Source organism: Tachypleus tridentatus, chromosome 12, assembly GCF_004210375.1.
Source record: "Tachypleus tridentatus isolate NWPU-2018 chromosome 12, ASM421037v1, whole genome shotgun sequence".
Classification (NCBI taxonomy): Eukaryota; Metazoa; Arthropoda; class Merostomata; order Xiphosura; family Limulidae; genus Tachypleus; species Tachypleus tridentatus.
In genome coordinates, this window is record NC_134836.1 from 76,263,816 (window position 1) to 76,277,873 (window position 14,058).

General features: G+C 34.5%; 1 protein-coding gene across 1 annotated transcript in view; it reads left to right on the top strand.

Annotated features, from left to right (window-relative positions):
- Positions 1-13,715, top strand: part of LOC143233677 (glutamate receptor ionotropic, delta-2-like) — a 63,593-nt gene extending 49,878 nt beyond the window's left edge. Inside the window, exons 10-13 of the mRNA XM_076470163.1 lie at positions 660-972; positions 3,171-3,385; positions 4,889-5,139; positions 6,580-13,715. Coding sequence (XP_076326278.1) covers positions 660-972; positions 3,171-3,385; positions 4,889-5,139; positions 6,580-6,856 — 1,056 coding nt within the window. The 3' untranslated portion in view covers positions 6,857-13,715. The remainder of the gene's footprint in view (positions 1-659; positions 973-3,170; positions 3,386-4,888; positions 5,140-6,579) is intronic.
- The last annotated feature ends 343 nt before the right edge of the window (positions 13,716-14,058 follow it).

Here is a 14,058-nt window from a genome sequence, read left to right on the forward strand (position 1 = left end):
ATTGTTTAGTTGCTCTGTTGCATTTCGGACAACGTTACCTGCGTTAGCCGTCCCTTATTTTGAACTTATAGATTAAATGGAAGGAAGCTAGTCAACGCTATCCACATCCAACTTCTGAACTACTATTTTACCAACGAAAAATGTGATTGTTTGTCGCATTTTAACGCTACCGCAACTGAAAGGGCGGGGACATGTTTGGTGACGGGACCCGAACCCGCAACTCATAGAGGGCCAAGCTTGCTTGGATAGTAAGGACCGTTTTTTATTATTCTAATATCCATATCTTTGCAGTATGGACTTGAACCTTCAACCCATATATTGCCAGGCCTACATGGAGAGTAAAGGTTGTTTTTTATAACGTTATTTTGTATATCTCTGCAGTATAAAAACCCTGAAAAAAGAATAGATGTGTACCACGAGGGGTAAGTGACCGTAAGTATTAATTATACAGTTCCAGAAAGTTTTCCTTAGGTAAACGAACATGCTTATTTATCGTATATATAGTTAGTCCTACTTTACTAATTTTCGATTAAAAAGTATATTTAATTTACCATCTTTGTGTGTAAACAATCAGAACAATGTTTATCGAAAGTTTTGTTGATTTTGTGGAATGTATTTAAATAAAGGAACGCCTGATTTTATTGAACGTTTCATTCTAGGAGTCTGACGTCGGGCTCGGGAACTTCAACCCTTCAGAAGAACGTACTTCTGTTGTTGACTTCTTGAGTACTTTCGTGGAGTACGGAGGAATCCGTATTCTTACAGTACGGTTTCAACGAAACGGTGAAAATGTGGCATCCTTTTCTGGCACAATTCATTGGACGGTATGGCTCTGTGTCTTGTTAACCATGGTGGTAACAGCAGCCCTAATATCGCTGACGAATTGGATTGCAAGTTTGTACAACGACGTCAACACAGAGGATAAATGGTTTGACTCCATGTTCTTTGTATACAGAGCCCTTCTTCAACAAGGTGAAAGTTCACCAACATTTCTTCTTAGTGTCAATACAAAAGTATGAAGAAACACAACAACAAACACGATAACAAATATAAAATAAATCTGTGGTAAAAGTAACATTACGAAGTTTCTGCCCCCTCGCTAGTACAGCGCTAAGAACTACATATTTACAACGCTAAAATCAGGAGTTCGATTCCCCTCGGTAGTCTCAACAGATAGCCCGATGTAGCTTTGCTATAAGAAACCTCACACACACTCAAACTCACACGATATTTCTATATCATAAACAAGCTGGATGGAGTATAGAACTGGTGCCTGTAAATCCAGCTGAGACTATAGTACTGTTCAACTGATTAGATTTACTCCATTGGCCACTATAGTACTGTTCGACATTCTTGGGAAGAATAGTTTAATAAAATGTCGCCCTGAAAGAGTTTATTTCAATATCCACCGGTTTCATATTTTGAAACCACCACATTCGAGGCTATTCTTCTCTTACTGATTAATCAATTATATTAGTGATACGACATTGTGAGACAACTTGTAACAGCGGTTTTAATTTTTAATTAGCAACAGCGTTTCGAACAGAACGCCCTACCTCAGGTGGTCACGCACATTCGTGCTAATAGAAACATACGATTCCAATTGACATTGAAATTTATTCCATGCTTTTTCCTTTCAAGGTATAGATTAAGTTTGACTGTTGTCATGGTTACATGCTTACTCTCAGGACGAAACGTTGTTAGTTTCGTGAATTAGTAAAAGGGGGCAAAAAAAAAGCACAAAATATTTAATATCATTACCAGGACACAGGCTATGTCTTATATATGATTTATGACCTAATAAATAGTTTGTTCCAAAACGAGTGTAAACATTTCATGTGTGTATAGCTGATAATGAGATCTATGCATGGAAGTATAATATTAGAGACATCTAATAGACATAAAGTCAATGAAATTCTTCTCACGGGTTGTGATTGGTTTTTATATAGTTATCATATAATTTGATTGGTCTTTGGTTATTATTAGCTGTGATTAGTTTTAATTTGGTGATCATGGATTATGATTGGTGTTTGTCCGGCTACCAGGAGCTGTGATTGGTACATGTCTGATTATCTTGGACTGTAATTGGCTTTTGGTTATAATGAGCCATAACTGGTATGTCTGATTATCATGGACTGTGATAGGTCTCTGGTTATCGTGGGCTGTGACAGGTATTTGTCTAGTTATCACGAATTGTGATTTGGCTATGTCTGGTTATCATGAGCTATGATAGATAGTTGTCTGTTTGTCATGGGTTGCGATTGGTCTTTTCCTGGTTACCATGGGCTGTAATAGATATTTGTCTGTTTATCATGGGTTGCGATTCATTTTTGTCTGATTATCGTGAACTGTGATTGGTCTTTGATTATCACGCACTGTGATAAATATTTGGTTATCATGGGCGACGACTAGTCGCTCTATGATCATCATGAGCTGCTATTGGTCTTTTTCCCGCTATCATAGATCGGGTTTTGTCCCGATGTTTCGTGTTCTTTATATAAACAATTACGACTAGCCCAGAACTGTTTATAATAAATTATCTACAGAAGTAAAATAAATTTGAATTTTCCATTTGAGTAACAAGTATTTTGTACACTTGTTGTACAGACACTGTTGTAAACAATAAGGGAAATATCCAGAAAAAATTGTATTTTTTAATGAAACTTAAAACTTTTGTTTTAATTTTATAAACAATTCACATTTTTCTCTCTGAAAAAGGTCTCTACTAGAAATCAGCTGAACAGCTTTTGTATAGTCTTACGGTTAAGTACGGACTAAACGTTCTAAATGTGATTTTAAATATTTTTTGATCTTGAGATAGACTTAAATCCTTGAGAAGCATCGTCATTTCGTGATAATTTTGTAAGTTTGAAACTTAAGAAAATTTCCGAGAATTACATAACTTAAGTTACTTGTTCATGTTAAAATTATTGTTATTAGATTTTTTTGTTCTGTAGATTTAGGCGAAGCTTTTGGTATAATTTTACTGATATTTTTTTCCTATATCTTTGCACACAACTCATGATATAATAATAACTGACTTTCTGTGGGTTTGTACATAACTCATGATATAATAGCCACTGACGTTCTGTTTATTTGTTTTTCTGTAGGTTTGTACACAACTCGTGATTTCATAACCACCGACTTTTTGTTTATTTGTTTTTCTATAGGTTTGGATACAACTCCTGATATAATATCCAGTAGGATTGTTTTCATCGTCTGGTGGTGGTTTGCAGTTGTTTTTTATGCCTGCTACACCGCCACACTGACGTCAACATTTACTGTTAAGGAACATCCAGTGCACATCAACTCAATTTACGACCTCATGAATTCAGGCTATTTGTTTGGAACAAGAAAAGGGACTTATCATTACGACTATTTCAAGGTAACGTTACTGAAATATATTTTTGTTTTAAATAGATGTTTTCGTATCCAACACCAGTTGTATCTCCTTTGTGAACCTGACGATGACTGAAGAAGGTCGAAACGTTGTTCGCTCCTCTACATAGTGTTTTTCCATTCATACTAGCCGTTTTTACATATATAGTTGTATCTTCTGTTTTTCTCTTCAAAGTAATCTTCTAGTGGTACAAAAATCGTAACTTGCAACTCTATGAATAACATTGAGGTTAAATAGAAAATAAATATTATAGCACGTCCATTCAAGGGCAATAACAACGTACAACATAGTTAATATTTATCCTCTATTGAGTAACAGCCACGATGTTAGCATTGTTAATATTAATTTCGTAATTTTTAGCTTCCCTGTAGTTCAGCAGTAAATCTTAGCGTGTATAGCTCTAAAAACCAGGATTTAATACCTGCAGTAAGCAGAGCACATATAATTCCTTGTGCAGCCTTATAAAAACTAATAAAAAATTTAAAACACCCTGAACATGTGTGTAGAACATCACTGGAAGATCGACGTTTTCAGTTATGCGCTTAAGAAAACGAATACGACACATAAGTAACACACTTTTTGTATTACATGAAGTACAGATCTTGTAAGACACAAACTCGAAATACGACGTTAAACATAAGTTATATCCAATTTTTGAAATTCTTTACGACACATTAGACATTTTGATCAAATTATCTACGACACATTAGACATCTTTGTCGAAGTCTCTATGACGCATTAGATATTTTGGGTGAATTCTCTGTGACATATTAGACATTTTGGTCGAAATCTCTATACGCATTAAACATCTTAGTGAAATGCTCTATGACACATGAGATATTTTGGTCGGGTTCTCTATGACACATTAAACATTTTGATTAAATTTTGTACAACACGTTAGTCATTTTGATCGAATTTTGTACAAACATTAGACATTTTGGTAAAATTCTGTACGACATGTTATACATTTTGGTCAAATTCTCTATGATAAATCAAACAGTATCGCTCGCTGCTTATAAAAACAGTTTTTTTTCTAGACTTCTGAGAAAAATTATACTTTCCACTGTAGTGCAAGGATATTTAAATGGTAATTTATAAGACTAGAGGCTAAACGACCAGGTCAAATACCTGAAGCTTCAATATAATCTTCCTTGATTTCAAGCTACAGACAGGTAGGGGGAATCAAGTAACAAGTCATCAGCATCCTCACCAAGACAACTACTTTCAATGAATATTGGGATTGATTGCCACTGTCATAACTAAGGTACAATCAATGGTGCGGGGCACGTCCAGACGCATGTTGCGGCTCAAAATTTGGACCTTTCAATCAACAGCCTAGCATACATACTGACCACTAGTTCCATAATATATGTCCATATTCACTGCTCACTTGAATGACGGGCGAATAACGAACTTGCGTGACTTTAGTGTTTCAATCAAACATAAATTGTGTGATTATAACAAAAACGCTCTTTTTCTTTTGTCCAGGTCAGTTTTCCTGGTCTGCATGAGAAACTACAGAGTTTTCCGCCATCCTTGGCGCTGACTAATGACGAGGAACAAGGTGTACGGAACGTGCTTGACCACGCTTTTTACGCTTTCATTGGAGACGAGACTGCTCTACGCTACGAGATGGGAAGCAGTTGTGAGATGAGGTTGGGAAGCGATGTCATGCTTTCATCTGGGTACAATATTCCAGTAAGAAAGAATTTCCCATTCACAGAGGCTTTCGATAAGGCGTAAGTATGTTTAAACGAAGACGTTTTGGTACATTTTAAAGAACTGTTCCATTCAATCGGTTAGTTTACAGTCAGAATAAACAGTTAACGTGATTAGACTGATCAATAAACGCACCATAACGAGGCAATATATCTGTAAACAGATAGCTGATACGTACTTTAAAACAATGTGTTGATATATCTGCTACTGTTATCTGTAACAATTAAGAATTCCTGTATTTTCTATTTCAACTCAGTGTATGAAACTGTCTGTAGGATTTTAAAACAAACCTGGAACTACCTGTGAAGTTACTTCTCTACTTTGTTAAAGTAATCTGTTCTATAGGACACTTAAACCGTTAAAGTAATCTGTTCTATAGGACACTTAAACCGTTAATGTAACCTGTTCTATAGGACACCTAAACTGTTATACTAATCTGTTACATTGGACACCTAAACCGTTATACTAATCTGTTCCATAGGACACCTAAACCGTTAAAGTCATCTGTTAGATAGGACATCTAAACCGTTAAAGTAATCTGTTCCATAGGACACCTAAACCGTTAAAATCATCTGTTAGATAGGACAACTAAACCGTTAAAGTAAAATGTTCTTTATGACATTTAAACCGTTAAAGTAATCTATTCCATAGGATACCAAAACCGATAGTCAACTATTCTTTATGACATATAAACCGATAAGATAGGCCGTTTTTATAACATTTAAACTATTAAAGTCAGCTGCTGTTCCTATTGATGTCTAAACCGTTAAAGTTAGCTGTTCTTTATTAAATATAAACCGCTAAAGTCAGTTGATGTTCTTTATAAAACCTAAACAGTTAAAATCAGCTGATGTTCTTTATAAAACCTAAACAGTTAAAGTTAGCTGTTCTTTATTAAATATAAACCGCTAAAGTCAGCTGATGTTCTTTATAAAACCTAAACAGTTAAAGTTAGCTGTTCTTTATAAAACCTAAACAGTTAAAGTTAGCTGTTCCTTATGACATCTAAACTGTTAAAGTTAACTTTTTTTTTTACTATGTAAACTGTTAAAGTCGGCTGTTTCTTATGTCATCTAAACGGTTAAAGTCAGCTGTTCGTTGTGACATCTAAACCGTTAAAATAAGATATTTCTGTCAGACCTGTATTCATTGGCTCTTTATCCCTTTAATAAAATAACTGTCAGTACAACAGTGATTATCTTCTAATGTGTCATTTTTCTGTTCTTGCCTAAGCAAGTGTTAGCTATATGGTTACGCGAAACTCTTGTTTAATTTGTTTCCTGCTCGGCTCTGTTGGTTATAACTGTGTCGTTACCAGTTTTGAAGTTTTTCTTTATTTGTTAGATGAACAGGAACGTTATAAACTGAAAACAAATTTCGTTTGAATTTAACCAGTAACATCTAGCACGTGACTTAATGAAGTGACTTTAGAATCAACGCTTTGTTTATATTCATTTCAGTCTTCTGCAGATGTACGAGGCTGGCATTCTTAATCATATGAAGGGAAAGTGGTGGCCCCAACCTCCAGACTGTCGGCCAAGTTCTTCGGAATACGTTAGTTTGAACATCCGCCAAGTTATGGTACCCTTCATTGTTCTTTTAATTGGCATAGGAGCTGCCCTCTGTTGCTATTTAGGAGAAATAATGTGCATCATGTGTTGTAGAAATAGTTATTGGGATTGCTGGAAGAGGTTGACATTTAATAAACTCAGTTTAGCTTGGCAAAGACGAAATTAGACAACCAATAAAATCAATATATTCATGAAGTTACACAATTAGATAAACTATACAATTAAACTATTCATAAATTTAAACCAACCAACATATTAGACAACCAACAAAGTTAAACTATTTAAAAGTTAGACAATTAGACAACCAATAAAACAAAACTTTTCGTAAATTCAAACAATTAGACAACCAACAGAATTAAACTATTCATACATTTAAACAATTAGAACACCAAATTAAACTATTTATAAAGATAGACAATTAGAACACCAAATTAAACTATTTATAAAGATAGACAATTAGACAACCAATAGAATTAAACTATTTATAAACTTAAACAATTAAACAACCAATAAAGTTAAACTATTCACAAACGCATAAACATCAAGCTGCAATTTATCGTTTTTCCTAAAATACAATTTTCTGACATTAATAAGTCTAAGGCATATTGTTCGTAATGCAGTAACTTTTAAACTGAATTATTAACTACTGGAGTGAACTATTCACATAACATACCAAGTTATGTTCAGCCATTGTTCATAACTGTGTCGAAGGATTTTTATGCGTTTTCTTTAAAAATAACACAAATTTACCAAAGGCAGGCAAATCATGTTTTAATCAGATATAATATTTTACTAGCTTATTTTATTAGTTTGATTAAATTACATTAATTAAGATGAAGTCACACGCAGCTATTTAAGTCTTATTCTTCAATAAGCACCCATACGAAAATCGAATTACTATAGTCCTAATTTATCTTAACAGTTATTTTTCTGCTCACCAAGGGAGAATCGAGCCCCGAATTTTAGCATGGTATGTCTATAAACTTGCCTTAAATTCAACTGTAGGCCCGACATAGCTAGGTGAATAAGGCACTCAATTCGTAATCTGAGAGTCGCGGGTTCGAATCCCCGTCACAACAAACATGCTCGCCCTTTCAGCCGTGGGGGCGTTATAATGTTACAGTCAATCCCAGTATTCACTGGTAAAAGAGTAGGCTAAGAGTTGGCAATGGGTGGTGATGCCTTCCCTCTCGTCTTACATCGCAAAATTAGGGACGGCTAGCACAGATAGCCCTCGAGTAGCTCTGCGCGAAATTTAAACAAAGAAACGAAAGAAACAAAAATCCAACAAAGGACCTCCTTAACGTAAACCAAAAGTAAAAACTTTTAAGTGAAATCACAAGCACGTGCTTTCCTTGTTTCGACCTGATTACAAGCAAATGTAAAAGATTAGAACGTAACTTAATGTCTGTTTCAATATTTAAATTTTAAAATGGTTTATTTATCCTTCATTTGTAGCTCAACGTTATTTTGTAAGTCATTACTACCAACAGAAATCACCGTTTGTTTGCATTTTAAGCACAAGGCCAGACAGTAGGCTTTTTGAGTTATTTTCACCGCGGGGAATCAAACCTTGGATTTCAGAGTTGTAACTCCGAGGCCTCAGAGATGACCAGCCATAGGAACTTAAAGTACCGGGAATATTTGTGGTATTGCACCGATTTGAACTCTTATCGCCAGCGTCAAAATTTGTATCTTTACCACAGGCCTTCTCGCGTTCTTTTAATATTGGTCTCCCATTGTTATGTTTGGTTTTTGTTATTAAACACATACCAACACAGTAGTCTATGTTTGCTTTGTCCCTCGGAGGCATTGAAACCTAAGTTTTGGCGTTGTGAATTTTCAGGATTATCATTGAACCACTAGGTGGCTTTTAATGTAAGGAACTCTTAACTCGCGAACGGCTTGGGCGCTCGACTTGCAATCTGTGGATTTGAATTCCCGTTATCGAACATGCTCGTTCTTTTAGCACTGAGAGCGTTATAATATGACATTCAGTCTTACTGTTCATAATAAAAGAGAAGACCAACAGTTAGCGATGGATGGTGTTGACTAGCTACCTTCTCTATAGCCTTTCACTTCTATATTACGGACAGTTAGCGCATATAGCCCTCGTGTTGCTTGGCGGGAAACCCAAAACAAACCAAGAACAAAATTTACTTAGAATAGAAATACTCGTGTGTCTAAACATGATGACAATATGTACTTTAGTTGAGTACACTATTTCAATTTAATTTATTTTTTTATACTGCTTCCTCCCACGAAATACGCAGTATTTTCATTTCAATACAGCAAAAATAACAATATAGTAACAATGTAATAACAACATAAATAAACGTCTTTGTGTTGTTTTAAATAATGTGAAGAGTTAATAATATCATTCGAGATACTTCTGACCAACTTTCAACCAAGTTGTCAACCCGTGGTGAAGCGATAATTCTGGTAGCTTATAACACTAAAAATCTGGTTTAGATACCTGCTCAGGTAGGACACGTTGTGTAATTTTGTGCTTGAAAATAAAACAAACAAATAAATTGTTCTATATTACTTTTATTTTCCTTTCCTCGAATAGTTTCTTTTGATTATTTGGAGTATTTCTCTTAAGTCTAATTTGATTAAACGGCTGTTTTTAATTATTCGAAATGCCTTACTTACAAAGTACCAGTGCTTGTGATTATTTCACATTCAATGTTTCAGTTTCTTATAAGTAATAAAATATCTGTTATCTGTAAACCTGTTTTCTTGTCTTTCTTGTTTTCCCAGTGTTCGAAGGATGTTTATACATTATTTTTCATACCGAAACTTGGAGCTACACATCACTTAGCATAACTCGTGAACCACTAGCTATAATGTTCTTAGAGTATTTACATGATCTAAAGGGAAAATATCAAGTACAAACGATTCAGAATCAAGGTGTAGAATGATACAGACCTTGTTTTGAACTCGAGTCTTCTCCTTAACTTTTCTCCTTGTATTGTAGTGACCAAGGATCCACTAGAAAAATATATAAGGATCTTTGTGTTTTGTTTGTTTGTTTTTGAACTTCATGCGAAGTTACACGAGGGCTATCTGCGCTAGCCGGCAGTAATTTAGTAGTGTAATACTAGAGGGAAGGCAGCTAGTCATCACCACCCACCGCCAACTCTTGGGCTACTCTTTTACCAACGAATATTGGGATTGACCGTACATTATAACGCCCCCACGGCTGAAAGGGCGAGCATGTTTTGTGCGAGGGGGATTCGAACCCGCGACCCTCAGATTACGAGTAGAGTGTCCTAACCACCTGGCCATTCCAGATAAACTGCACCCAAAAATATTTTGTTATCTCGCTGAAGATGGAATATATTATTTAGTAGAAAGTGACAGCATTTTAAGAGGCAGATGGTAAAACTATGACAGCTACTCTTTTATCTCTAATTACTAACAAAAACGTAAAACAAGCTTTCGATAGCTCAGTAAAAGCATTAACTAGTAAGAAAGTTAGTCGTTCACTTGTACAGAGGTTGCTGGCCTCAATGAACAATAACGATATCTCTATAGATTTTGATGTGTGTATAATGTCATTCTACAAGAAGGTGTACTATTTCAGTTTAATTAATTAATCACTACATGCCATCCTTGGCAAGAGTTAAAAGAAAAAGATTACCTAAAAGAGGCAACCCAAGAAGATATTAGTAGAGCAACAGGACTCGTTCAGGATAATTTGCCCAGAACTGGCAGTTGAAAGATAATAGAGAAATAGGCTCAAACTACCACATGTACTGAATTACACATATACAGTCCAATCTTTTCTGTAGGTAGTAGGGATAATGGAATGTTCCACAGAAGTATGTAGACAATGAGAATTAGCTAGTTGTTTGGGCCTCTTGAGATACGCATGGAATTAGACCTGTGATCATGAAGGAAGCCAGGAAACAAATTGTCTGAAAATAGACCAAGGAATACTAGAGAAGTCAAGAAAGAAGTTAGTGTGTCCTAAAATGGACTAAGAAGTGCTAAAGTAGCCGAGAAAAACTCTAGAATGTTTGAAAATAGACCAATGAGCATCAGAGTAACCATGAACACGTGAGAATGTCCTTAATTATATTATATAACCTGGGATAATCCATTCCAAAAGTGAGAATGTCTTTAATTATATTATATAACTTCGGATAATCCATTCCAAGAGTGAGAATGTCCTTAATTATGTTATATAACCTGGGATAATCCATTCCAAGAGTGGGAATATCCTTAATTATATTATATAACCTGGGATAATCCATTACAAGATTGAGAATGTCTTTAATTATATTATATAAACTGGGGTAATCCATTCCAAGAGTGAGAATGTCTTTAATTATATTAATGCAAATTAAGTAGTTAGTACGCAGGATCACATTCAACAGTTGTAATATTCTCAAAACGAGGTCCAAACTCAAGCACTTTTGAACAGTTGAATATTCTTCTTTAGGAGAATAAATTATTATTATTAATGATTGTGTTGAAATATATAGGCTAGGATGTCGATGTCAAGTAAACCGGAAGTTCAATATGAGTTGGTCTTGAGAAATAGCCAATCATAACGTGGATTTGTTTGTGTCAGGCTTAGTTTTGTGTAAAGTTCATAATAATTATAATAATTGTTAACTAATTTCAATTAAGATAATCAAAATAAACAATAGAAATAAAATTAAATAACGTCAAAAGGCGGTGAGAAATAGAGAAAATAATAATGTAGTTCAATACATCGTAAATTAAACCTATAAATATTTATATATATCTTTTAAAAATAATACTAACAATGTAAAGTAAGTTTAATCATGAATCAATAAGCTTCTTTAATTTCCCTGTTTCTGTTTGATGTAATATTTATCTCTATACTCACAAGTTTAATGTCTTCAAGAGAGTGCCAGTCATGTTAAAGTGTTTTGTGACTGGAAGTTATTTGTTTTTTATTGTTGATTTATAGTTATTAAAACATTCCCGTACAGTTGTATCTCAGGACGGCTGGTATATGTATTAACACTTTTACTGATAACATCTTTATAAAAAGACAGTAATAAATCTTCGTCTCCTACCCAAATGAAAAAAAAATGTCATAGAAGTAGCGTTTCCAAAACATTGGTCTGTCTGTGCAGTTGTTCAAACGTTTTGTCTCTAAATCTCCCATAAAAATGTTGGCATAGTTTGGTGCCATCTTGGTGCCCATAGCCGTGCCTTTTGTTTGTTGTTTGAATATAGAATTCATTATTAAATTCAAAATAGTTAAGTGTGAGTCCTAGTTCAGCTTAGTCTGTAATAATTTGAGTGTTAGGTTTGTCCAATTTTTTCAGAGATGATTCTATGGCTTTTAGGTCTTCGTCGTGGGGAAAGTTTGTGTGTAGAGAAAAAACATCCATAGTACAGAGAATAGTATCTTCTGAGATGCAACCTCGTAAACATTATGATATAACACTCACCAAGTTGCAGCAATGGTTCAATTCACATAAGAACAGAACCATCTTTCAAAAGTGGAAATTACTAAACATCTAGCGATCCATGCTTGTACTCTTAAAGATACTTCTGAATGACTTTAATAATGAATATAATATGATTGGTGAGCTCATAAATAGTTTCTCTAATAAGATCCTGTATCCATAGTTGGAAATATCGGATACTATCTTGTTCATGTAACGTATTTCTTAGAAGACACACAAGACAATCAAACAGAATTACTCAACAGTAGAAATTAATGGCATTCATAAGTTCAACTATATGTCTAAGCTTGACCAAGACAGTATCCACAATGGACAGAACGATACAGAGGAAATAGGAAGAGATACATTGATTGATGGTGATGTCAGAGAGATTTTTAGATTGTAGTCTATGGCTCTGTCGCACATTCCAGATTTCTGGAACTGTTAATCAGAATACTGAGATTCCTACTTATTGGCTTGAGAGGAGAATAAATAATCTACGTGTTTCTGCATCTATTGAACAGGATAAAGAGGTTCTAGTGAAATGGTTTGAAATAAGTGTAAATAGTGAAAATGTTTAGACTTCCAGCTATTTCTGCATCTAATGTTCAGATTGGAAAATGTTCTATTCACTAACTTGAGAGCGATGTGGACGACTAAACTACCAAATTATAGTTTTCTAGCTGTTCCTCCATTATGCATTTCCAAATTGTGGTCGTCATTTTGTATGTCAACTCTCGTCTCTTTAAGCAAATGTTTACTGACATCTTACGAACGTATTAATCTTCAACTTATAGGGTCCCGGCATGGCCAGGTGGTTAAGGAACTCGACTCGTAATCCAAGGGTCGCGGATTCGAATCCCCGTCACACCAGATATGCTCGCCCTTTTATCCGTGGGGGCGTAATAATGTGACGGTCAATCCCACTATTCGTTGGTAAGAGTAGCCCAAGAGTTGGCGGTGAGTGATGATGACTAGCTGCCTTCCCTCTAGTCTTACACTGCTAAATTAGGGAGGACTAGCGCAGATAGCCCTTGTGTAGCTTTGCACGAAATTCAAAACAAACCAAACCAATCAACTTACAGGTGCACTAATATTAAACATGTCTCTTCCCTCCTCATATATCTTTTAAATAGTACTGGATTTCTTAAGAGTTTCTGATTAAAATTAATTTCGTATATCTTCAACTGGTGGTGAAGTGATTAATGTGAAGTATTTTTTAGGATTATATGCTAATGTACTTTATTACCACTTTATAGCGTAAGTTAGTTACGCAATGGACGTCTCCTATTGGAAATAACATGAAGTATTAATTTTAAAACACGGCGCGTATCAATCATTGTGATAAAATTAGCTACTACCATTAAATTAGATATTGTTTAGTTGGTAGTTTAAGTTTAACCATAACTAAACTGAATTGTGGACACAGTTATAAAGAATTTAGGGTAGAGTTCAGTTAATTATGCTAATACAAAGAAACGAAAGACCGTTAGAAATGAGTTCTTGGTAGATACGATTTTTACTGCCTTTACATTTAGTTATGTTAATTTTCCATACATTGTTAAAGTATATTATGTGGTTATTGCGAAATAGGACTGTGTTATAACTTATCTACAAAAGTACTAAGATAAAAGTTGCTGTTTTTTGTGTGTTTAATTAAACGTATTACAAAAACAAAAATCAGTAATTGTTTTGTTTGTATCTAAGGGCTTCCAACCTGATCAAATTAAAAACAAAATTTAAAGCTAGGATTTTAAAAATAAAGTAAATGAAACGTAGAACCTAGCACATCGAAATATGTTCTGTTCAACTTTCAACATTTGTACAGTTCTTTTCTCCACGAGATAAAATATTGACAAATTATCCATTACCTGGTTTAAACACGACAATCTTCTTACAGTATAATAGTCATTTAACATTCTAGTTTGTTCTA